At 36.6% G+C, this 25,435-nt stretch overlaps 1 protein-coding gene across 2 annotated transcripts in view; it reads left to right on the plus strand.

Annotated features, from left to right (window-relative positions):
• The window catches only part of LOC149779505 (PAN2-PAN3 deadenylation complex catalytic subunit PAN2-like), a 141,814-nt gene that overhangs the window by 19,573 nt on the left and 96,806 nt on the right, over nt 1–25,435 (plus strand). For both annotated transcript variants that reach the window (XM_089940204.1, XM_089940205.1), the window contains exons 2-5: nt 7,126–7,292; nt 8,952–9,107; nt 14,150–14,322; nt 19,067–19,187. In XM_089940204.1, coding sequence (XP_089796330.1) covers nt 7,126–7,292; nt 8,952–9,107; nt 14,150–14,322; nt 19,067–19,187 — 617 coding nt within the window. The remainder of the gene's footprint in view (nt 1–7,125; nt 7,293–8,951; nt 9,108–14,149; nt 14,323–19,066; nt 19,188–25,435) is intronic.

Below are 25,435 nucleotides of genomic sequence, written 5' to 3' on the forward strand. Positions count from 1 at the left end.
GGTTAGTGTTAGGACTGGTCAGCCTGGTGTCAGGATAATGTGACTGGGTGGGACATCATGCTACATGTCTGCGGCATGATGCCCCAGTGCTAGACATCACTATAAACTGCCACACTGCAGACATCATAGCACTATGACTGAAAAATTGTTAAAGCTACGTTAAAAGTCCAAATCATACACACACCTATAAATGTTGATTTTTCACCTTATTTCAGTCCTTGCATATCTATACTCTTTGTAAGGTCATTCTCAAGAAATACACATGGAAAAATAAATGTTACAGTATACTGTATGTGGACATTTTTCTGCAGGGTCAATCCAAAGGTGTGATCCAATACGAAGTGGATTGAATAACATGTGCTGTGATATCCTATTATTTGTCATGATAGACCTTACATCATCTTTTCTTGACCTAGCTTAGTACCTGGACAACATTGTAAAAGTCCATAGCTGTCGATAATTTTCATCCAGAAGTTTACAGATAATATTTAAAGCTGTACCGATTAATCGGCCAAGCTTCTAATCGGGCCGATTATTAGAACAATCAGTATAGTCGGTAGTGGCAGAAATAATCTGTACCGATGCAAATTTCCAAAATATAAATTCAGTCATAACATTCATCTTGACATGGCTTGAATTTTAAATCAGAATTAAATAGTGGAAATTAAGGAATAAACATTGATATGGGGGTTAATTGAAAGACATTATATTCTTAAAAGGAAATACTTTTTAACACACTTGCTGTATGCTACTGCTGATTGTCTGCACACAACAAATTATCAATACTATTCGTGCACTCATCCCAATCACAGCAGCCAACCAGCCAATGAGGCCTTGTGTGGCTGTTGAACTTCCAGCATACACATTAGCAGATAGCTAGGCAGATTAGATAGCTAGCGAAATTACTACGACACTGTAACTCACTATAGTTAATCTGTTCTTTAGCCAGTCCTGCAATGCTGCTGATCAACAAAAAGCGGTTGCATGATGAAGCAGCTGAATGCTGACATACAAATATTATGCAGCATTGATATTGGCATGCCAGCATAAGCGACATTACCCCTGGATACCGCAGCTGTTGTGCTGCTTCAGCACGTGACTCGCAGCGTGGTGTGTGCATCCATCCAACCACGTGGATAACTTAGTAGTAACTTGATTTAAAACATTGTTTCAAGAGCTCGAATCATTTGGATTATTAATATTGACTAGTGATTATACACCATTAAATATACTACCAAGCCTATGCATAATGTCGAACTCGAAACACGCAAGTTTAGTCTGGATTACTTCAAAGTAAATGTAGTCAAGTCCAAAGCAAATTGCACACTTTGCAAAGCATGCATTTCCAGAGGTGGAAAGGATTCTAAAAACTATATGACATCAGATCTTGTCCAGCACTTGCGCTGCAAGCACATCGTCAAACATGGCTTGTTTCTGGCAGGTAAAAAAGAAAAGGATGCTGCACAGTTAACCTCAGCAGCTGCATCAATTCCTCGTACTCAGATTATTGATGCCATGCTGGGCTGGAAGCAGCCATTTGCATGTGATGACCTGTGAGCTATTAGTTGGCACAGAGCTATTGCAGAGTTCATGACAGTATATGTGTAACTATTTTCCGTTGTTGATGACATTGGATTTCAACATCTGATGGCCAAGGCAGAACCGCGCTCCAAAATTCCAAGTCAGAAGTACTTTTCCACATCTTTGATACCTGACATGCATAAGGTGATACAAAGCAAGGTGTGTGATTTAGTTTCTGCTCAATCTGACCTTAGCATGGTCAGACCTCTCCATTGGTATAGCCTTGTCGAGTCTTACGGCACACTGGCTGATGGAAGACTTTCAGTGGAAACAGGTGATTTTAGCAGCAATGCCTCTCGATGAATCACACACAGGAGAATATTTGGTGAGCAAACTGGACAAATTAAGCGAGGAATACAACATTCCCAAAACTCGTGTCCATGTTCTTCTGCATGACGGAGGTGCAAACATGGTTAAAGCAATGCGTCTGGCTGAAATTGACAGCATCAGCTGTTTTGCACACATGCTGCAGCTCGTCAGTGATGGCATTCTCTCATAACGAGCTGTCAAAGATGTTTTGGCGATCCTGTGATCCATAGTCAGCAAGTTCCGGCACTCCATCCTGGCACAACAGTAGCTTGAAGAACAGTATGAAAAATTTGGCGTTTCCCATAAGAAACTCATCCAGGATGTCCAGACGTGCTGGAATTCTATGTACAATATGTTGGTATCATTATATGAACAAAAACAAGTCTTGGGTGCTTATGCTACTCTCTATGACCTGCCTAGCCTAACAGCCCAACAGTGGGTCTTGATTAACAATATTGTGGACAAATTAGGCCCAATCATGGACATTACCGATGAAGTAAGTGATAGCCAAACATCAGTATCCATCATTCTTCCTATGCTGAAAATGCTCTTTATGTTGCTGGCTCGAGAGCATGAAGCAGGTCAAAGTATTTGTTCATACAATGTTCTGTGATATGCTGATGTCACTGAACTCATGTTTTGCTGACATTGCCAGCAACAAGAAGCTTGTCGTGGCCACCATCATGGATCCACAATTCAAACATTGCCTATTCAGCAAAGAATTACTTGTGACCAGATCCAAAGAATGGCTTAGAGCAGAATGCATCATAGTTGCGTCAGCTGAAAAGCAAGAGGAACCCCCAACCAAAGAAAGAAAAACAAACTGAAACAAATTCCACTGCACCATCAATGTTGCATCTCTGGGATTTATTTTTTGTGGACTGTGACGAACCTGTCCGTACCATCAACAAAACAACCCATGTGGATGACACCGTTGACGCAAAGCTTGAATTGTATCTGTTACCACAAGAAGACATATACAGCTGGTGGAACACTCACAGGTTTCACTTCGTCCACTTGACCAAATTAGCTAGATGCCATTTGTCTGCACCAGCTTCAAGCACTCTGAGCAAGAAGCTGTTTAGTGGCACAGGCCAGACTTTTTGGGATCATCATGGATCGTTACTTGTCGAGAAGGGAGAAAAGTTACTGGTGCTTAAATACAACCTACCTCAATTAGCTGCAGCCAGCATACAGTGATGTTTAACTTTAGTCTTAAAGCATGCGTATTATTAATTTTAATTATTATTGGGCTATCGTTATTAACATTTGTTAGTCATTTATTGAAATCTAGTAATGGCGACCTGCATCATTGAAAGTAAGTTAAAAGAATAGCTTAATACATTTTCATTCATTTATATCTTGAACTGGCAAACATAAGTTTTATCAGTGTTAGCTTTAAAGTTTTTCAAGTTTTATGTTTGTGTGATCGTTGTTTTCTGTAAATAGCAATGTACTTTGTATCTGGTTTCTGTTTTTGTTTTTTATAGAAGTTCAAATTCACTTGTCGCATAAACAACTATATTATAACTCACACAGCAAAATACCTGCTTGCATTACACTAATAGGTTTGTTTCTGAACCAGTCGTTGTTATAAAACAAATAATAATGAAATAATCAGTCTCATCGTTATTGGCAGATTTAATAATTGGCTATATGCGGTATCAGCTTAATGGGCAAAAAATGACATTGGTACAGCTTTAATAATGTTTAAGGTGCTAAGCATTCAACAGTCAGGATTAAATAGACATTGGTTGAACTACATCAGCATTAAATTTTAGAACAACAATTAGTATTAATTTCATTTGATTATATTTGCCTACATGACAACATTAGCACACACTTTAGGTGATACTAATGTGGAGATTGGCATTTTAGGGAGATGACATAGACAGCACTGTAAAGAGCTTGAATTACACCATCTTTAAGGTTTATCTGACAGAAAGAATGCTTCCAAAGCCAAAATGTCACGAAAAGAAGGTATTTGAAAAGGGATGATTCTTTTATCTTAATTAAGGCATCCTGCTGGTCCCAGTTTTTGTTGACAGCCAGAGAATATCATTTTGATCATTAAAAAACCCTTTTAATTGCTTTCCGCTCTGCTTGCTTAATTGGTTAGAGCATCTGTTGGATGCAGGAGGTCCCAGGTTTGAACCCATGTCAAGTCATACCAGGTATTAATAAAAATGGTACAACTGGTAACAGCTGCCTCACTTGACATCATGATTAGGTCAGTGTTAGGACCTGTCAGCCTGGTGTCAGGATAATATGACTGGGTGGGATATGATGGCACATGTCTGTGGCTTGATGCCCCAATGATAGACATCACCAGAAAATGCCACACTTCAGACATCATCATGGTATGACTCCAGTTGTTAAAGCTACACTAAAAATTCAAACATTCACACACACACTTCACATTGCTTTAATAAATGCATTTTAGGCATACTAAATATTTGGATTCTGCAACATATGTTGAGGTAAAGGTACCATATTGTGATAAAACAGTTTTATTCCAGTAATACCTGTAAGAGGGTTGTCAGTAGACAGATACCTCAGGTTTTGATGCTTCAGATTTATAGTTGAACCATTTCTGACACGTGGAAATTCCAGTCTGTGCATTTTTAGGACACATGTTGATCTGGGGATGAGCATAAGTCTCATTTATTTACCCATGATTCACCTCTGGCATAATTTCGTACTGAGTTTGTTCTGTCCATAACCAATTTTCTGTATGCACCAGTGGTTGACATATGCTAGACTACTGTCTACACCTTATCAGACAATAATATCACACCTATGCACAAATCAATATGAACTTGAACTGGGCAAAGCTAACAGGTCACTGATGTTATGCTTTGGTGGGCAAAACCAACTCAAGGTTAGATTATTTTGTGATTATCTTTGGCGTTTGTGATAGGGGTAGAGGGAATCAGTTATAACTTGATTGGATTGACCTTTGATCAGATATTGGTGTTTGATACATGTGATTCTATTGGCAGTAGCATAAAAATAGTACTTTAAGGGCTGTCAAAAGCACATAACATTTTCTTATTTGAAATCTACCTCACCACTTTTGACAGATAAGTTATTATTATTATGTCAGAAAAGTTGGTATGTTTGTGTATTCTATTCCCACACTACACCAGCAGCGAAAACTTGTTTACTGGGGACCAGAAATGTTATACCAGTGCAATGATGTGGGGCTGAGTAATCAGATTATGATGGCTACCATGTGTATACAACAAGCTGTTGATTATCTTACTGTTGTAGTCTGGAGAATATAAGGCTAGATGTTTTATGAGGTTTTATAATAATAATAGGGATCAAAAGTGTTCATGGCTTAGAAGTCTTTTAATAATAAGTGGCTGACCTTTGGCAGAGGTGAGATATAAAAAATGAGAGACAAAAAAATAGAAATGATTTGGAAAAAATAATTGAATAGGTATTTTAATTTTTTTATTATTATTTTAAATCTTAATGCATTGTTACAGATGTTTTTAGAGGAATATTTAAGGGCAGTATATACATTTCAGTTCAGTTGATGTTAAAATGCCAAAACAAGCTTTCTCCCATTGCTTAAAACCTCAGGGTATAAATATGAAACTTGTGTCCAGCTAAGAAACTTTCTCCTCAGGATGAACTTAGCTTGGAGGAGCTTTGGAAGTAGCCAGCAGTCTTAAAACCCAGCCACAGGAAAAATGAAGTTTGCACTTTCATGCAGGCTGAGATTTGTTTTGTAGTTGCCACATTCAAATGCTGATACAGAGAAGACATTCTCATTTCTTAACAAAATAAAGTGATTCAAGGGGTGATATGGATCAGAAAACTGTTGAAATCCTGTAAAGTTTGAAACTAAATAATCACAATTAATGTAATCAGTGGTCACCAGTCAGTGATTTTGTGAAAGAAACTAAAATTGCCTGTGGGTATTATAAAAAAAAATATCTTTGCAGTGAATTACTAATATACACTTCTATCTTTTTCACTCAGTTGTCATACAGTAGCTTATATTAATTCATCTCAGGGACCGTTCCGGTGACCTAGTGGTTAGAATGTCTGCCATGGAAAGAGGTTTCGGGTTCGAACCCCGGCCGAGTCATACCAAAGACTTCTAAAAATGGTACTAGCAGCTATCGCACTTGGCGTTTAACATTAAGAAGTTAGTATTAGTACTGGTTGGTCTGGTGTCAGAATAATGTTACTGGGTGGGATATGATGCTACATGTCTGTGGCATGATGCCCCAGTGCTAGACATCACAACAAACTGTCACACTGCAGACATCGTAGTGATATGACTAAAAAGAATTAAGGCTATGTTAAAAATCAAAATCACACACACATACACAATAATTATTCACAATGGCTTAAAGAAGTATATTTTCTGTCTGTCACAGAAATGATGTGCCAGTGATCATTCTGACCATCTGGCTCCAAAGAAATAGAAAGTTAGTTATGAGGATAAAGAGAATAAAGTTGCAAGAAATCTTGAGCATCAGTTTGCACCAAGAATGAGGAGCAATCACAGCTACAAAATTGTGACTCAAAGCAAATGGCTCAAGATTTTGATTTGTACTCTTGAGATTCAAGGGTCAAATGACTCTTCTGTTTTGGTCATGTGACTTCACATTAGCACAGCAGGATCTATACAGTTATAATGAAAATTAATCTTCGATTAATTTGACCCTTGAATTAAGCAGATGATCTTCATAAGGTGGATTGACTGCTCCAGTGGCCTAGTGGCTAAAGCATCCACCTCTGATGCAGCAGATCAGTTTCGAACCCCGGCCGAGTCATACAGAAGACTTGTAAAAATGGTACTGACAACTGCCCCGCTAGGCGCTCAGCATTAAGAGGTTAGTGTTAGGACTGGTTGGCCTGGTGTCCGAGTAATATGATGGGGTGAGACATCATGCTACATGTCTGCGGCATGATGCCCCAGTGCTAGACATCACTAAATTCTGCTGCACTGCAGACATCATAGCGATATGACTGAAAAATCGTTAAAGCTATGTTAAAATTCATACACACACACACACACGATGGATTGAGCTACAAATCGAGCCTCAGCAACTGGTTGACTATTATTAATTTAACATCAAAATGAAAATGCACATCACGTTTTTATCAAATCTGATAGGCCACTCAGGATTTAGATGGACCCCGTGTATCTAGCTATCAGATACTTGTAAACTCCGTCTACATTTAACCCATTCTGATTTCTTTAATTTTCAGACCCCAATTTAATCTACCCTGGGTTAGGAATCCAAGGTGTGAATATGGACTTCAATCATATGTCAGCATCAGGTCTGAATGTTGGATTTCCCACTGGTCCGGTGGAGATGAATCCAGGTGTTGGAATGATTCCTCCTGTGATGATGCCAGAACATTTTCAACAACAGGTTTATGACTTCACTAAATCCCTTCTTTTATTGCCCAATTTGTTCATTATGACAGTGTGCCTATGCTTCAATCAACATAGTCTAAGCCTTGTCGTTATTTAATGTGCTAATTTTCTTCCAGTGAGCTTGTTTTATCAGGTTTTACAAAAAGGGCATATTAGTCTTGTAGTTTTCTGATTATGAAAGAGTCTTAAGTGATTGTAAAGATAATGGGTGATATCACATACAACAAATCTTAGCAGATAAAGGAGATCAAAAACATCTGTTAATGTACTGTTTCTGTAGTGTACTCTGCTTTCATCAATAGTTACACACACGTCTGCTTTGACAACATGTTTCAATAATCACCATTTGTTGCACTTGAATCTGTCATACTGTAAAACACTCTGTGTATTGTATGGTATATATTTTGAATAAAAGTACCGAGATATTGGTGCTGATATGAATCCAGTATGGCAACCAAGGCAGCCATCATATAATTCTTGATAATTCTTTTCCTAAAGGCATATCAACTTGCGGTTTTCACCAGAAGGCTACTTATGAAGTCTAGTTCATCCAGAACAAAAATGATTATGAATTGACATCCAGCATGGCCACCATGGTGACCATGTTGAAAATCTTGTTATGACTGCTTCACTTGAATGGATGGTCAGATTGACTTGGTGTTTTCGACAAGGGACTTCAAATGATAGCTATTTCTCCCTAAATGAAATATAGTAGATCTGACATCCAGTGTGGTTGATTTGATTTTCATTTTGTAAATATAATCATCACTGCTGCTTCTGAATAGATATTCATATTGACAGGGTTTTCACTAAAATACCTCTGAGGTACTGTTGGTCCCAATTCAAAATAGTGCTGATCTTACATCCATTGCTCAGAAATGTCTGCTGTTAACAAGAAGAAACAATTTTATCTTGGATTCCTGGAGATTCTTTTAAGACAGTAGATCCTCAGTCCTTTGACTGATGCTTGTTATATAATTAAATTTATTGCAAATTTAAGAACTCGGCATGAGAATTAATTACAGCAATGATAACCCCTATTTGTGGGACCCGAGTGGCCGAGTGGTCTAAAGCACTCTGTTTTGGATCACTGCCATCTCACCTATCTGAGTGGGTTCAAGTCTTGGGTTGAGAAAGCTTGCCGGTTGCTTCTCATGGGTCAGTGGATCTTTCCAGGGTTTTCCTGGGTTATTCCTCCACCATTTATACTGGATGGCATATATAGACTATCTTGTGCTGAAAAAAATAGCATTAAACCCTACAACAACAACCACCCCTATTTTTATCTAGCATACAGCATTAAAGCTAATAAGTTTTGTACAGTTCTTGAAGAATTTGAATCAGTTTATAGCTACCATGCATTGCAGAACTATGCTTTACCCCATGTATTGCCAACTGACATTATTAGTGCAAAATCTAGGTTAAGTTAATCTTTCAAGATACATGTATGTAGTCAATATTTGTCAGATATAGAGCCAGAATTTAATTTAGACCCTCCATTCCAAAAAAACAGGCCTGAGATTATTGGCTTCATATTTAGAGACCTTTTGAGTGCTCACAACTGAAAAGTTTGGTTTACGGATTATTCACCAGTGAAAGAAGGGCAAAGTCTTTAATAGATTGTTTTTATTCTTTTTTCCTCTTGATTTGACAGGTGCCCCCTGGCATGTTCCCCACTCATCCTGACCCAGTTCATGCCGAAGGAGAGTACAGAGAGATCCACAGCGTGCTGGTAGATGGAGGTAGTCACTATGGAGTTAGCTCCCTTTGCTTTGACACACAAGAACTACTGTGGATGGGAAACCAGGGAGTAAACATAATTTTTTTTTTTTTTTAAATTGGTTTGTTTGAGATATTTATATTCTGGCAGGCGTGATATTTCAGATGTTGATTATGGATTCACAGGTCTGATTTGTGCCTTTAAGTAACCAAAGTAAATACAGTGCAAACCCGCTATAATGCACGCTGCAATAATGTGAATTTGGATATAGCGTGGTTGTGGCATGGTTCCCAAAATTTTGTATATTCATTCGCACATGAAAAAATAGTTTTTGGTCCAAGTAAGTGAAATAGTGTATAAAAAAATTTATTATCATTTTGGGGAAGAGATCGCATATGAATTTGAATATAATAAAATCATGATGTGATTCCTGAAATTTTAAATACATGTATTTTTTCCCTACCAGCCAATGAGTTCTTCTCTGAAAAAAGTAAAATACTGTATAACCCCACATTAATGTAACCCCGATATTAACGCGATCCCATTTTTTGGACCCCAGTTATCGTGTTATAGCAGGGTTCCACTACCTGTATATAATATATCCCTCTCCCGATCCCAGTTGCAGGCTTGGGGATTTAGAATAGGTCAAAAGCGCTCCTTCATGTCAACCTTCTTGGACTAGAAAGCATCTTGAGATGATATTCTATCTGTGAAGGTTGAGGACATTTTAAAAGAATGTGGTTTTTATAAGATAATTTACTCAGTTCACCACTCCCATGATAACTCATGCCCTGATAACTTATAAACCCACTTATAACATGGGGTCAGTCATGGATCCCATTTTTATTCCTAGAAGGTACTAAACATTTGGCCCCTATTTATTGAACATGAAGAAAATCGCAATCTAAATTGGTAACCAAAACCTTGATATATTGCTCGTTTTATTGTCAAAAATGGTTGATATGACTTAAAATTTTTAATCCACATTAAGAAATTGTCAACTTTTAATAAGAAATCATGTATATTCTTAAAACTTCATTCCAAACAACATTCTTGGTACACCCTGAATAACAGTATGTAACAAAATTTTGATCAATGAAATTGTCACTAACGCCTACTTGAAGCAGCACTTTAATAAATAAATACAAATTAAATACGTTTTTTATCAAGTGAAATGCGTTTTAGTTATGTTTTAGTTTGGCTTAAGTATAATGATCATAAATACAATATGCACTGTTGTATTCAAACGTGAAATATGCAAATCTACCATAACAACTATGCCCACGAGCTTTTCTTTGAGAACCAAGTTAAGTGCCAATGGTGTTTTGATACCTAATTTACGTAATTATTTGTTGTATTGTTGTACTGAATTAAAATCTGACCTTGTATTACCATGTTAACTACATCTTTTATATAAAATAAAGGAGGTTGACTAATTGAAAAGTTAAAAGGCATACAAATCCAACCTGTGTAAGAGCTAGCGGCCACAGTCTAGTGTCAGGTCACCTCATTTCAAGCAATCAGTCGAACACTGTTACAATTGTTTGGTAGAACATAATATAATTAAACTACCTTAAATTAGCAAACTCATTCAAAGATGTGATCAGTGATAGCAAGACGGCCAAGCGAAATCATATACTTGATGGCGTGAAATTATGTTTCACAAATATGTTTTATTAATGAAAAGCTAGTTTCAGAGTTTGTGGTTAATTTGTAATTCCTGAATTGGCACCTGGAGATTTCCTCACAGATGGGAAGAAATTTCACTTTTACTTGCAATGAAATCATGGCATCAATATTTTATTATAGACTAATACAAAAAATGGACTTTCAATGATGACAGCTATTTCATGAACTAACTGTTCCGTTTTTTAAACTGAAGCAATCTTGTTTGGTTGTGAATTTGAATCAGTCACTAGTCTAGTTCCCTACTTTGAATGCTCATTGAGTTGCATTCCACAAGAGAAGAGAGCAAAGCAGGGAGAGTAAGGATCAGGGAACCAGGCTACTCAACAACAACATAAAGTAGTGATGTAATACACATTGTTTTCTCAAACACATGAAGGTTGTTGAAACCAGTTGGAACAACAATAATAATGATATCTTGGCGGTTGGACATCTTGAAAATAAATGTCTTTTATTGCATAAAAATGAATAACTTCATTAGAAAAAGCATTTTATTGACAAGTTTTCCCAACGCGATTATAGAATGAGTATTCAGCCATTAAACAGACCAGTTCGCTCTCCCCCCCCATGCAGTTTTCTTGATGTCCAGCGAGGATGGTATCATTTCATATTGTCATGGAGGTCCCTCATAACTCATGCCCTTGCTTATAGTGCAGTCTGTTTTTGGATCCCATTGTGTTCAAGTTATTGAAGGAGAGGTGTATTTTCAAGATTTCACCAATTTTTTTGCATGACTTGTTTTTGCATCTCTAAAAGCTACTTGGCACAGTCTAGTCAGAATTTTGTTTATATGCCATTAAACCTTATGCCTACCTACCTACCTACCTACCTATCTACCTACTTACTTACCTACCTAGGCTGACATTGTACTACTACAGAGAAATAATAAAAAAAATCAATGTTATGTTGTACACAAAAAATAAAAAATTACAAATGTGGTGCAACCAAATTATTGACCTGAGTCTGTGCTTCATTTTCTGTTCCCAAATGAGAATCAGAATTGATCCTTGACATGGGAGCTTCACTAAACTTTCCGGTATGCCTGCTGAATGAGTTTAAAAGCAGAGCAAAATAGCTATCCAGCATTCCCATTGTTATAGCAGTACCTCCATAATGGTTGGTTATATGAGCACGAAATCTTCAACAAAACATGTCTTAAACCATCGACATCAGAGTGAATGGCCTTTCATATGAAATCTATTTTCTTAGATGAGTTGAACTTCTCAGTCATGTCCTACAGATGGGGACCATGCATTCATACATTTTTTGCATATGATTATCACTGTATTCATACATTTAAGTGCCGAGTTCTTGAAAGCATTCTAAAGAGTTTGGATAGAAGCTTCAAAACCATAGGCTGTAATATATGAGGTTTGTTGATGTGCACATGGTCAAATAAATTGGATCCACTCATTTGATACATCGGAGGTTCTATCTGGGTGAGAGTATAATTCTAATTCTTGAATACTTGTTCCAGTGGTGAGTTCCCCCTTCTGTGATGCAATGACATAATTATATATGCATATTTTTAAGGAACACCTTTTGTTGTCTTGCCTTTATGTACTGAACAATTCAATGCTTTTGGAACAAAAACTAATGATAATTTAATCTCAGGAAGAAAGTTGTGATAAGTACAGGACTGGAATACTGTTCTGTAATTTCTTTACCTGATTACTAGAGAGTTTGTAAGAATGCCAGCACATCAGTCCACAATGAAAAGCACATGCTATGCTCCTGTAAAAAGCTTGTTACTTTTCAGATTTGGCAAAACTAAGTCTTGATATTGATACCACATCATTTGCAAAGTCCTAACCAGCTTCTTTCTCGATAGAATATCACATAATTCATGCAAATGCGATCATCATCAACTAGATTATCAATAGCAAACAACAATCCTGGTGTTGGCATTGATGCCTGCTGTTGACTGAGAACTTTCCCAACAAAGTAGGCATGTCGTAGTGCTTCTTTCTAAGATATACTGTTACTGTGACTCAGCCCTGTTGTAGTGCTTCTTTCACTGATCTAGTGTTATGATGACTCAGTCCTGTTGTAGTGCTTCTTTCACAAATATAAGGTTAATTGCCCATCTCAGGATTAGAATTAAAAAAAAGAATGAATTTTTTTTTGGATGAATGAGATTAAAAGAAAGTTTGAAAGTAAAAGTACCATAAAATTAAAACAATGTTTCAGATGCTGCCACATGTTTCAAACCTTTTGTTTGGCCGCTGGGACACAGAGACAAATGTTGGTGTTGATAGGAAAGATAATGTTATGGTGACTTAAGCCTGTTGTAGTGGTTCTTTCACTGATCTACTGTTATGATGACTCATTCCTGTAGTAGTGCTTCTTTCACTGATATACTGTTACGATGGCTCATTTCTGTCGTAGTGCTTCTTTCACTGATATACTGTTACGATGACTCATTCCTGTCGTAGTGCTTCTTTCACTGTTATACTGTTACGATGACTTGGACCTGATGTTTTGCTTCTTTCGCCGATATACTGTTATGATTACTCAGTCCTGTTGCAGTGCTTTCATTGAAATACTGTTACAGTTACTTGGGCCTGTTGCAGTACTTCTTTCACTGATATACTGTTACAGTGACTCGGGTCTGTTGCAGTGCTTCTTTCGCTGATGTAATGTTACAGTGACTTAGACTCTTTTAGTTTCTTAAAGAAATAGACTTATCGACAGTTCACAGAAACATTGGCTTTCCATGTTTACTGGTTAGCCATACATACTAAAGCCTGGTACCAGATCAAAGTATCTTGACAGGATTTAACCAGTTTGTTCAGTTTTATTTTATTCTCAATATGTATTGATCAGTTAATTGTGACATAATTTTTTCTAATCAAAAAATGACATTTACCTTGCTTACCACCAGTGACCATGAATTTTTGCAAGTTTAAATACGGTATTTATACCAATTAACCTTACCTAGACACTTGATCTTCTAATGCTATTTATGAAGGCAAATTGCATTAGTTCTTACTTGCAGAGTTTTTTAAGTAAGAAATTGTTGTGGGGATGAACAGTGTCTCACAAGAAAAGAATTTATCTAAAGATGTTAAGTTTTATCAGTTTTTAGAAGAAAAGTTTTCTTGTCACTAGTTAAAAATTTGTGTCTTCATGTTGACCATAGTTTGTCCGTGGACAAATTTGCCTCATGCACAACAAGAGGATGAATATTTTTGTTTGCACATTGTCTGTCTGTCTGTGGGTAACAACTTGGAAACTAATTAGATCCCCAATACTTTAACGATGTAATTAAAACCTGTATGGGTATGAGAAGGTATAGTTGGTTATGCAATTGAATTTTGCTGATGCTTGTGTGTATACTTACCTCCAGGGACTTGAATGTGATGAACAAGATTTGAGGGTGGCATAACAAAAATAGGGGAGCAGTGTGGATATATGTTTTGCAAACATCTATTTTTTTTTTTCAGGGACATGTAACATCATATTGTGGGCTTGATCTTCAGAAGTACACATCTTTTCAAATTCATGCCAGTGATGAAGTAAGGCAGATTATGTCACTTGGTGATAGAGGTATCATGTTTTTAACACGTGGAAACTTGAGATGCTCAAACAGACGAGGCCTGACTGCTTTTCATTACACGTATGTGTTCTTTATCTTTAATTTATTTTCACCATTGCTAACCCAAAAGCGAAATGACCTTTGTCAGTTTTATTGTTTAAATATTTTAGTAATAACACAGCCCAAAGTTAACATTTTTTTAATACATGTAATATGGTCCTTTTGCTTCCTTGTTCTTGTGTGTCAAAGCAAAGGTAGGTAACTCCATAGTGACTGCCCTCATCTACCAGCACACTGGCAGATGAAATGCATTAAAGGAATTTTTATCTCACATTGACACAAGGCCAGGTGAGTGTAGGGTAATGGCTTTTCATTTGTCAGGTAAACCACAAGACCAATTTTAACCAAATTTGGCACAAAGCATCTTGGCAGAAGGTTCCTTCAGGTTTGTGCAAAATGATGCTGACTGGCTATCAACTGTTGCATCCATTACTAAAAGTATCTAAATATATGAAAATCTGAATATTTCTTATGGTGTCTAGTTGGTTCTAAATGAAAATGATGCTAACCTTACATTCAGTATGCCCACCATGGTGGCCATCTTAAAAATCTTATCACTACTCCTCAGCATTGTATGGTCATATAAGATGTATCATGATATTGTCTTAAAGAAAAATGTTCTTTATCAGATGTCCAGTATGGCCATCATGGAGGCCATCTTGAAAATCTTGTTATGAACCAGCGGTCATATCAACAAGCAGTTTTAAAAAAAAAAGACTTCTTATGATATCTAGTTGGTCCTGAATCTCCATAGTAGTTATTTTGAAAGACTTGTTATTGTTACTTTCCACAGTGGATGGTTAAAGTAAAATGATGATTTCGGTAAAAGACTTTTTATGATGTCAGCTTAGTCCTAAATGAGAATGGTTCTGATTTGACTTCTCAAATAGTCACCATGGTTTCCATCACAAAAATAGTGTTAATGTGAGTCCCAAATGAATGCTTATATCAGCATGCTTTTTTTTTCCTAAAATATGTTTTATGATGTCTACTTGGTCCTTACCAAGGGAAGGCACTTTAAAAAAAATATATTCCAGGGTACTCAGATTACCCAAAGATTTCATGTAGCCATCAGTGGATAATTGTATTGACGTGAAGTCTTCACCAAATGACATTTTGATGTTTTTGTTGGTCCTGAATCAAAATGTTGCCCTTTGTACGTCCAGAATTTTATGAAATGCCTTGTTTGTTTTAAATGGAATTGGTGCTTATCCGACCTCCAGTTAATGGCCATCTTTTAAATCTTGTTATAACTACTTCTTAAGAATTGATAGTGGTACTGACAGTTTTTACAGATAAACTGATATAGATGGTTTGGAATGATAATTGTGCCAAGATTTGTTACAGAAAGACTGATAATTATAGGTTTGGAATGAAAATTGTGCCAACCAAATTTACGTCACCACCATATTAGGAATCTTGTTATAGGTACTTCTTACTGACATGGGGTTTGTACTGAGAGCTTCTTATGAGTTGGGCCCAAAAAATTATTATGCTGAAAAATCTTGTAATAACTACTTCTCCTAAATCGACGACCATATTGAAGAAGAAAAAAACACTAATGGAATGGTTAGTAACTTACTGATACAAAATTTAACTTCTTGTGCCCATCCTTACTCCATGATGGAGATGAGTCTGTAGTTTATTTTTATTTTTTAAAAAGAACTGAGAACAACTCATTTGAAATTAGGGCAAGTGAAGTGTCCACTATAAACAGCAAAATGATTGGTGTTCTCAAAGTTCTCATACATTGCTTAAGGCTGTAAGTCAGAAAGAGCAGTAAGTTATTAAAAAAACATGGAATTATAGTTTTGTCAATATATATATCTTAAAATAATGACCATAATATTTACCAAGTTTTGCAACCAAACCATTATAAGTTGCATTCATAAGATTGTCTTGCTCTACATGGAGCTGCAGCAGGACAAAAGGGCAATAACTCTAAAAAAAACCTGCTAGAGTAAAGTTATTTATTGATATGTGCATAATCAGGTGATGAACGTTAATTTACCAGTTTTCATGGCAGCCTTAAAAGCTTCAAGACCAGGTGTGCTAGCAAGATCACTAAACACTGCATTGAGCTACAACACAAAAAGGGGCTATAACTTTAACAGATAAGATTGGAACAAATGAAATTGCTGTGTCAACATCTTGAGGCGATGACCATGGCAATCCATGAAAATGTGCAGGACTAGTAGATTATACTGGATGCTATTTACCCCACATCTGTCTTGAAGTATATAACTATATTAAACTCATGCTGATCTTTCCTAAAGATTGGCTGCCTTGATGGACACCTTGAAAATCTTTATATAGAGTAACTTTTCCTGAATGGGTGGCCTTATTGCCATTGGGTTCTTCATTGAGAAACTACTAATACACTATATAACTACTTCTGAATGAAAATGGCCATTTAATTAAACCAGGTAGATGTTATCATTATCTGATACAAGTTCATTGGTTCTGTATCCATGATATCACATTTGACTTGGAATAAGGCACCATGGTGGCCAGCTTGAAAATCTTTTTATCACTATTCCACTTGCATGAATAGGGAATTGACAAGGCATTTGATCTAAAATACATCTTGCAATATTTAATTGGTTCTGAATAAAAAACGTTCAGGTCAGACCACCAACATATCTCCACTTTTTTTAAAAGGAAGTTACAAAATCCAGGTATAATTGAGTCAGAAGCCATTGCTTGCATTTTTGTACTTGTACTTCATTGCTCTTTTAAACCCAATGACTTGTAAATAGACAAAAGAATTTGGATGAGGCTTTGTCCTAATAGTCGCAATTACTCTCTAGGGTCACCTGTCCACAACAGCCATTCTAATCTTCCCCTGGCAAATTTCCTATATAATTATCCTGGTTGTAACATTATTGTTGGATGTTTCCAAACTAAGCAATGGTGTCTCCCTGCCATAAGTAATCAATAGTCAGTCTATGCAAACTGACCTTTTGCTTCATGAGGAAGGCATAGCTTAGATAAAAGACTATCATATGAATCAAGGTCTTAAATCACTTTTACTTACCGTACTCCAGTCACAATGTCAGTGTAACACAAAAATCTTAATATGTCCAGTTTGAAAATAAGGCAGTATTTATCATTAGGATAGAGGTTCAAAACAATTCTTCTTGCTGAAAGGTGAGAAAAGTAGTCATGTCAATACAACAGAAATTGAAGTCACCTTTTTTGCAGGTGTGACAGGTATAGTTCAGTATATACATCAATTTGTCTGTGACTGTTAAAGCTATCTCTAAAGAAAAAAGTTTGTTTTGAAAAGAGTTACATCCCTTGTCATTAGGGTCAGGGGTCATTTGGCATTTAAAACTTGTCTGTAAAGGCAGGTGAAGTTTTTCTTCATGGGTCATAAAAAATGGCAATAAACTGCTGCTTTTGATTTGCTGTTCAGTGCAGCCTTTTCACATAAGCTAACTGCCTTTTGGTCTTGTCATGTCGAGGGACTGACTTATTCAGATATTTTTAAGAAAGAATAGCTGTTTCAATTAAAACGTTCAGTTTGGTTGACCAGAGTCACTCATGTTGTACAGTTATATGTTGTTGTTGTGGGGTTTAATGCCATTATTCAGCACACGATAGGCTATGTATGGCAGCCAGTATTAATGGTGGAGGAAGAACCCGGGAAAACCCTGGGAAGAACCACTGACCCACGAGAAGCTACTGGCAAGCTTTCTCACATACCCACGTTGGCCGAATCCTAGACTCTAACCCACACAGACAGGTGAGATGGCAGTGATCCGTAATGGAAAGTACTTTAGACCACTCGGCCACTCGGGGCCCCCGTACAGTCATATGTAAACTGTTAATAATTAGTGAAATTACTGTTTATCCTGGTGCACAATGCAAATGAAGATCAGTGATTATTTTCAGTCAATAAAGATTTAATTTAAAGGATGGAATAACATGAGCAGGATATAGTAATTTTTTGTGGAACATAACTTTTAGAAGCGAACAACATATGTGTGTTTTATGATTTTGTTGAAATGTGTTGAATTGATACTGAAATAATAATAACAATAATAATAATAATAACAACAGCAACAACAATAATAATGATGTTTGTTTATGCTATTTGTTCAAAAACTAATTTTAAAAGGTGATTATGTAGAGGTACATCATATGTATGCAAAGACCAGGTTTTCCATTTCTACTGGGTGGCTATTGTTGGTAAGCCTGACCATAGTGGCATTACATTGAACAAGTTGACTGGTAAGCTTATTTCATGTATTTATCTGATGAATACCTTGAAAGCCACTTGAATAACATAATAATTATAGATTTAATTAAACTTAGTGTGTGGGTATATCTTGCCATTGTCTGAGACAAGTTCATTGATTTTGTATCCATGATATAAAGTTCAAGTTCAAAGATTATGAAAAAGTTTTTACTGCACTTTCGCTTATTTTTTAACCTAATAACTTACACATGTAAGAAAATATTTTTGTTACTAAATTTGGTATGTTAGAGTTTCTTAAGAATGTTAATGATATTGTCATTACTTGGCACTTAAAAAGAATCCAAGGAAAAAAGAAATGAACTTGTGTTGAATTCCTGGACATTTTTTCACCCAGTAAAGCGTCCATCCCTTTGAGGGACTCTTGTTTAGATAATAGTAAATTAACAACAAAATTAGTTGTATGAATTCACCACATATCTATGTTATTGTGGTGTATTGGCTTTCACTGACACTGACGATGCCGTTTGCACTCTAGACTGTATTTTTGTGTATGTTTTTCAGGAATGCAGTGATGCATGATATGCAGTGCATGATACAACTGAATCCCACATCCATCCTGATTGGTGGACACCAGGCTGAAGTGTTAGAGCTGGATCTAGTCAAGCTGCAGCCTAAAAACTTGGTAATCACATCTATTACTTTTCCTGTCCCAATACAGTTCAAAAGGGATTATATAGGCCATCCATCCATATCCATTTGAGTGCTCATGTGTAAAATTTGCTTGTGGTAGACAAATGAAATTTATTATTAATATGCATATGTTTATGAATAGATTTTCAGGCAATTTAAAATAGTTTTTGGCATAATTTGGCAGAAGCTTCTTGAAATAGGCCAACAAAATTTAGTGTGTGATTTGGATTTTTAATGTAGCCTTAACATTTTTTCAGTCATTTTGCTAAGATGTCTGCAGTGTGTCAGTTTATAGTTATGTCTAGCACTGGAGCATCATGTCACAGACATGTAGCCTGATGTCCCACCCAGTCACATTATCCTGACACTAGAATGACCAGTCCTAACACCAACCTGTTAATGCTGAGTGCCAAGTGAGGCAGCTGTTAGTACCATTTTTGTAAGTCTTTGGTATGACTTGGCCAGGTTTTGAACCTGCGACTTTCTACATCTGAGGCTTATGTTCTAACCACATAGGTCACAGAAGCAGTCCACACAAAATTTAGTAGCTATAAGCATGTTTTGTTGTGTATGTTGAATATCTAATTTGATTTACTGGCTATTTATGTGGTTATAGTACTTGTAGTAGTTGTTTTACACTTTTTATACTTTTATTTTTTTATCACTGCAAACCTTATTTGCCAGTGGTCAAAATACAGTGTTGTAGGCATGTTTATATGTATATGTAGTTGAGCTGAGTAGATTTGTAATGAAATATAGATATCACATTTCCACTGTCAGCTGTATCAACAGTGTTAAAGTTTCTGCAAGTCATATATGGGGGGGGATATATCAACACATGGATACAGTGTGCTGGATGCAGCATAAACACTTCTTGGACATATTTTTATTGTAGACCCCATAGCACAATTACTCAGAACTCCTTGACCTAGACACTTTGCAGACCTGTTTATATGCTTAAAACAATTGTTTGAGTTGGTTTGGTGTTGTTTAACACCATATATCAGCTATTGTCAGGCTTATTCATGGTGGCCAGTATATTTGGTGGAGGAAGAACATAGGAAAACCCCAGGAAGAACCATCGATCCATGGAAAGCTACTGGCAAACTTTCTTACATACCCACATTGATCGAACCAAGATTTGATCCAGGTGAGATGTATGAGTGATCTGTAAAGGTGAACATCTAAGACCACTTGGCCACCTGGCTTCCCCCTAAAAAGTGTACTAAATATATTTTTTATGCCCATATTTCTCCTGTCATTTGTACGTTTTTGGACTTAAACATTTTTCTTCTTATGAAAAGGTAGGTTTACTAAAAATGAACTTGCTCCATTACATTGTAAAAGACTTTTAATATTCACTTCACATCTGAATCTCTGATTGCTCTCATGTCAAGATGCCCTCCATCCTGCATGCAGATGCAGAAACATCATCAGAACATACTGTATCCGTGAATACAGTAGAATCATTGATTAGTCTCATGGGTGATGTTGAGGTGCCCTCTCCACCACCCATGAAGATGCAAAATAGTGCCAGATGTACTGTTTCTGTGAGTACCACAGAATTGTTGCATATTCTCATGGGTGATGTTGATATGCCCTCTCCACCACCCATGAAGATGCAAAATAGTGCCAGATATACTGTTTCTGTGAGTACCACAGAATTGTTGCATATTCTCATGGGTGATGTTGAGGTGCCCTCTCAACCACCCCATACAGACACCGAAGAATATACTGTATCCACATATAGAGTAGAAAGTACAGGTGATTCCAATAGACAAGAACAAATGGCATTTACGTATCATAATCCCAATGAACCCTGTCAATGAGACATGATGGTTGCAATAATTTACTTTGTCTGTGCATGACAATATTAAGAAAACGAGCGGGATGTGAAGATCTGCAATTTGACTAATACAGTATGGACAGATGATCTGTACTTAGCATACCACATCTGTTGGCTGAACCACAAAAAATATCTTTTTTTTTGTATGACTTTCATACTGCTGACCAATTAGTCCAGCCACATGATGAGCAATCTATTATTACAGTGGTCAGGAGTATGTTATTTCTGACTGGTTAGTCAGCTGTCCAGGACAGACTGGCCGTCCTGACCATAATGTACTAGCTGACCAGACTGCAAGACACACCAACTTGGTATTCCATTCTGACTGCTGACCTACTGGTCCAGCCATACAAACAAGCTTTGTATGTTACAATGGTTATGACTGTTATCTCCAACTGGTGAGCCGTCCAGTTGATTGGACCTACCATTCCTTTGACATTCGTAGCAAACCGGCATTACTTATTAAGCCGTCTGATCAAGCCAAACTGACTGTGCATTCCATAATGCAATCACTACTGATGACATATCCATCAATGCTGCAGGGTGTGTGAGTATGCAGATCACGTAAAATTTGTACGACTTCATGCACTTGGAGAGCAGTGATGTGAGAACTCCTGCAAATTAGTCTAAAGTCGCACATATAAAAATGTATTCTTCACAATATACAATTTTTATATAACTTTTAACCCATAAAGTGCTTGTTGTGCCACAAGTCACAGCAGTAGAGAACTTGTATCACTTCTTGCCATGTCGCTTTTCAGATCGACAACTGTTAACACATCTGGATACTTCGGCTTGACATGACTGGTTGTTAACATTTGGCTCTGGTACAAGGATTTTGTCATTTTAACCTTCCATTTGTCAAGGAAATTTTACAAATGCATGTTTAAAATAAATGGCTGATCCCACTGACTCACAGCAAGGTTGATCTGCAGGTGATAATTTTATTTGACAAATACTGCCTGTTGATTTCAATGATTGTTTTTAATTTTGAAGGATATCAGATTATTGGAACTGGGAAAGTGTTAGTGGAAATACCAGTGAGTGATTTTGAGCCTGAAAATGCTGTTGTATATGAGTCTGGTGTACATGCTGGATGGACAAAAACAGCAGTATTTTGAAAAATGGAAAAGGCAGAATACCAGGCCTAATAAAAATACAGGCAATTTGAAAGCTGAGGGCAATTTTAATTTATTTTCTCAAACAATCCCTGAGTGATCTTGTGCTAGAAACTGTACGGCACTCTAAGGGTTAAGAGGAATTGAATAAGAATCTAAACATTACATGGTTAGGATGTTTATTTTATCAAAATACATGTTTAAACGGTGACTGGAGAACTTGGCCTATAATATACTCTTTCCATTCCAGAATTGGTACATAACAAATTTTGGGTCGTTACAGATTCGGTTCATGCAAATTTAATTATAAAATCATGACTGTCACAGTTGGTCATTACCATCAAACAGTGTCAGTTTTGGCAAACTATGTCAGTTTTGGACCAAAGTTTTTAAGGGTTTTTTTTTGTGCTCCTAACCTTTGACTTTGTGTGGCTTCATCAAACTTATCATTGAACAATAAATGTTTATTAAAAACATTTCCTAAATAATCCTGTTAGGAACGTACAAAAGAAGGGACAGAGAATTCATAGTGTTGGTTCTCAACAATGGCATGTTTTTTCTTCTGGTCAGATGAATTATGGGCAGTCATATGGCCCTATTTTCACAGGCCAGCAAGGAGAGGAGAGAGAGGAACAGTTTCTTCTTCCCCATGTTTTCAATTTGACTTCTCATTTGTGAAGTGGTGTGATTTCATTCTTTCTCATTCTCTTTAAAGACAAGAACTTGGCTACTTTCATAGTCAAGGGATACTTTCAAACTTCATGGAAAAGATTATTTTGGCAGCACCAAAGTAATTTCCGATTTGCGGTCCAATTCTAATGCACTGAACTGACAGTATCAGCTGAGATGGACTATACCTGTCATTGAAGACAACCCCACAAGCACTGGCTGCTTGGCTAAAGGGAGTTAATAAACCAGTGAACTATGAACTCTTGCAGGATCAGGAACACTAATGAAGATTTCTGCTTATGAAATAAGAGCAATTTCCATGAGCCTGACTTTAACATCTCAGTTTGGGACATGGTGGGGTCACCTGACTGGCACACCCAGTTTCTATCTCTTGTTCCATTTGCATGACATGGCCTTGCTACAGAGAGAGTTGAATCTTGTTGGGTTGGTGGTAGATGCACAGACAGTGAGCACTCCCCATTCATGAAAGCACAACCATTGACCCTGACATGGCTTTGCCTATTTCATTGGATTCACCTGGGAAGCTTTTGAGGGTGAGACAATAAATGAAAGGTTGAATCCATCAGGAATCACCCATGCATGTGTATAAACAAATTATCTCTTATTTTGCTAAGCTAACACGAGAAGTTTATCCCTTTAGTAGAGCAATCATGCTCCTACTGGGGAACACAGGTGGAGGTAGGATGCACATTGCCTTCTCTTATTTGCTTCCCTAATGTAGTGTTATCAAGTATTTGATCGAGAACACTAAATTTTTATTAATAAATTATGTTTCTCTAATAATATTCACCTTGTCCTGTCACAAATAATCCCTCTGACCCTTCCCTGCAATGTGAGCATCCTTCTAGGGGTTTCTCATGTAATAAGCTGGTTTAAACCAGGTTCATTGTGACTCTGCTATAACACGGTGGTTGGGGTCCATAGAACCTGACTGTGTTATAGACCAAACCATGTTATAGCCAACCAAGTCAGCTGAAGAAAATGATGTATGTACCAAAATAGAAGGGATGGTGAAGGGGGTTAATAAAAGTAGGCACACAGATTTGTGCTGTTAAGTGCTGTACACGTATATGAGCAGTCCATGAATTTAAGTATAAGTTTAAGTATTAAGTATTAAGTATAAAATTCATGTATCATTCACATCCCATTAGAAAACACAAATAACATGTACAAAAAATTGGTAGTCCTCTTTTGATCTATATACCATTGTCAACAAACACCGGTCAATAAACAGCTAACTATGATATTGTCACCAGTAGCACATGGCTATTTAGTTGTTTACATGCTACAGGTACCTTTCCTTAAACTGGACTAGATTTTAGTTAGCTGGAGCATAGGGAAAGAAAACTTAACTAATTAAAAAGCACCTTGACGGCCAGACATCCATTGTTTCAAAAGATGTAAAATTTAAATTGTGTTTTGTCGCTGTTGGTGGCAGTCATAAGCATAAACATTTTTGCTGCAAAAAGGAATCTTTCACTGCGGAATAAATGTCTTCTGGTCTCTTTAGAAAATGAAACTATCCGTCAGATTCCATTGCATTTATTTAAGTTTGGTGCTGACTTGCTTTGTGAAAGGTGCTTTTTTTTAATATAGAAGATTGTAGACAGCTTGCTTTGTTGAAGGGTGCATTGTTATTGAAATCACTGCTTGAGAACAAACTGATTTGTTATTCTGGTGGCAACATTAAATTAATGTAGTACATTGAGATTGAAGTTTTACAAATTGGCTTAGTATTTATATAGAATGATTGATGCTTCAAAGGTATTCAGTTTTGTTTGAAGTTTCATCAGAATTATTTGTAATGGTTCATCAAAAAGGAAAATGTTTGGTCGATTGTAGTCATTCCTGTTCCTCCCTTCAAAGGTTGGTTGATTGTAGTTAGTCTGTTAGCAAAACTGAGTGTATCACAGCAGAGTACTCAGGCCAGATGTGAGCATAAGTGGGTTATGATATAAGTGCATTATTAAGATGGTTTGTCAATATGAACAAAGGATTTGTTTATGTAACAACAGATAGATTCTAGTGCATTTTATATCCAAGTTTGCAGCTTCCTTTCATGGTGCAATTAAATTTCTCTACTCCAAACCCAAGATTATATATAGTTATTAACAGCCAACAATGTTGTTACCAAAAAATTGCCAGGTGGTATATTTTGTTGCCATTAAGGAAAATAATTGCAATTTTTGACATTCGGAAAGCCCAGTTTGGTCCCTGAATGAACTTTTTACATGTTATTTTTCATACTTTTGTGAAGGAAAAAATATATTTTTGTATACAAGAAAAATACAAGTATACGATATATCATGAGACATGACAGTCTTTTATTAGAATTCATACACAATCTCTTCCACAAATGATAGTAAACTTTTTTCCATGTTACTTTTCGTACTTTTAAGAATTTTTTTTCGCATGTGAGAAAAATACATGCACATGAAATTTCTGGAGCCATGCCACAATTGTGTTATGTCTGAATTTGTGTTATAACAGCGTGTGCTAAAGTGGGGTCAAAGTGTATAATGGTATCCACCCAGTAGGTAGAAATTGGATTTAAGCTAAAGAGTTGCTTCCCTTTGTATGATACAG

This window comes from Sinohyriopsis cumingii, chromosome 17, assembly GCF_028554795.1.
Source record: "Sinohyriopsis cumingii isolate HCF-2022 chromosome 17, ASM2855479v2, whole genome shotgun sequence".
Lineage (NCBI taxonomy): Eukaryota > Metazoa > Mollusca > Bivalvia > Unionida > Unionidae > Sinohyriopsis > Sinohyriopsis cumingii.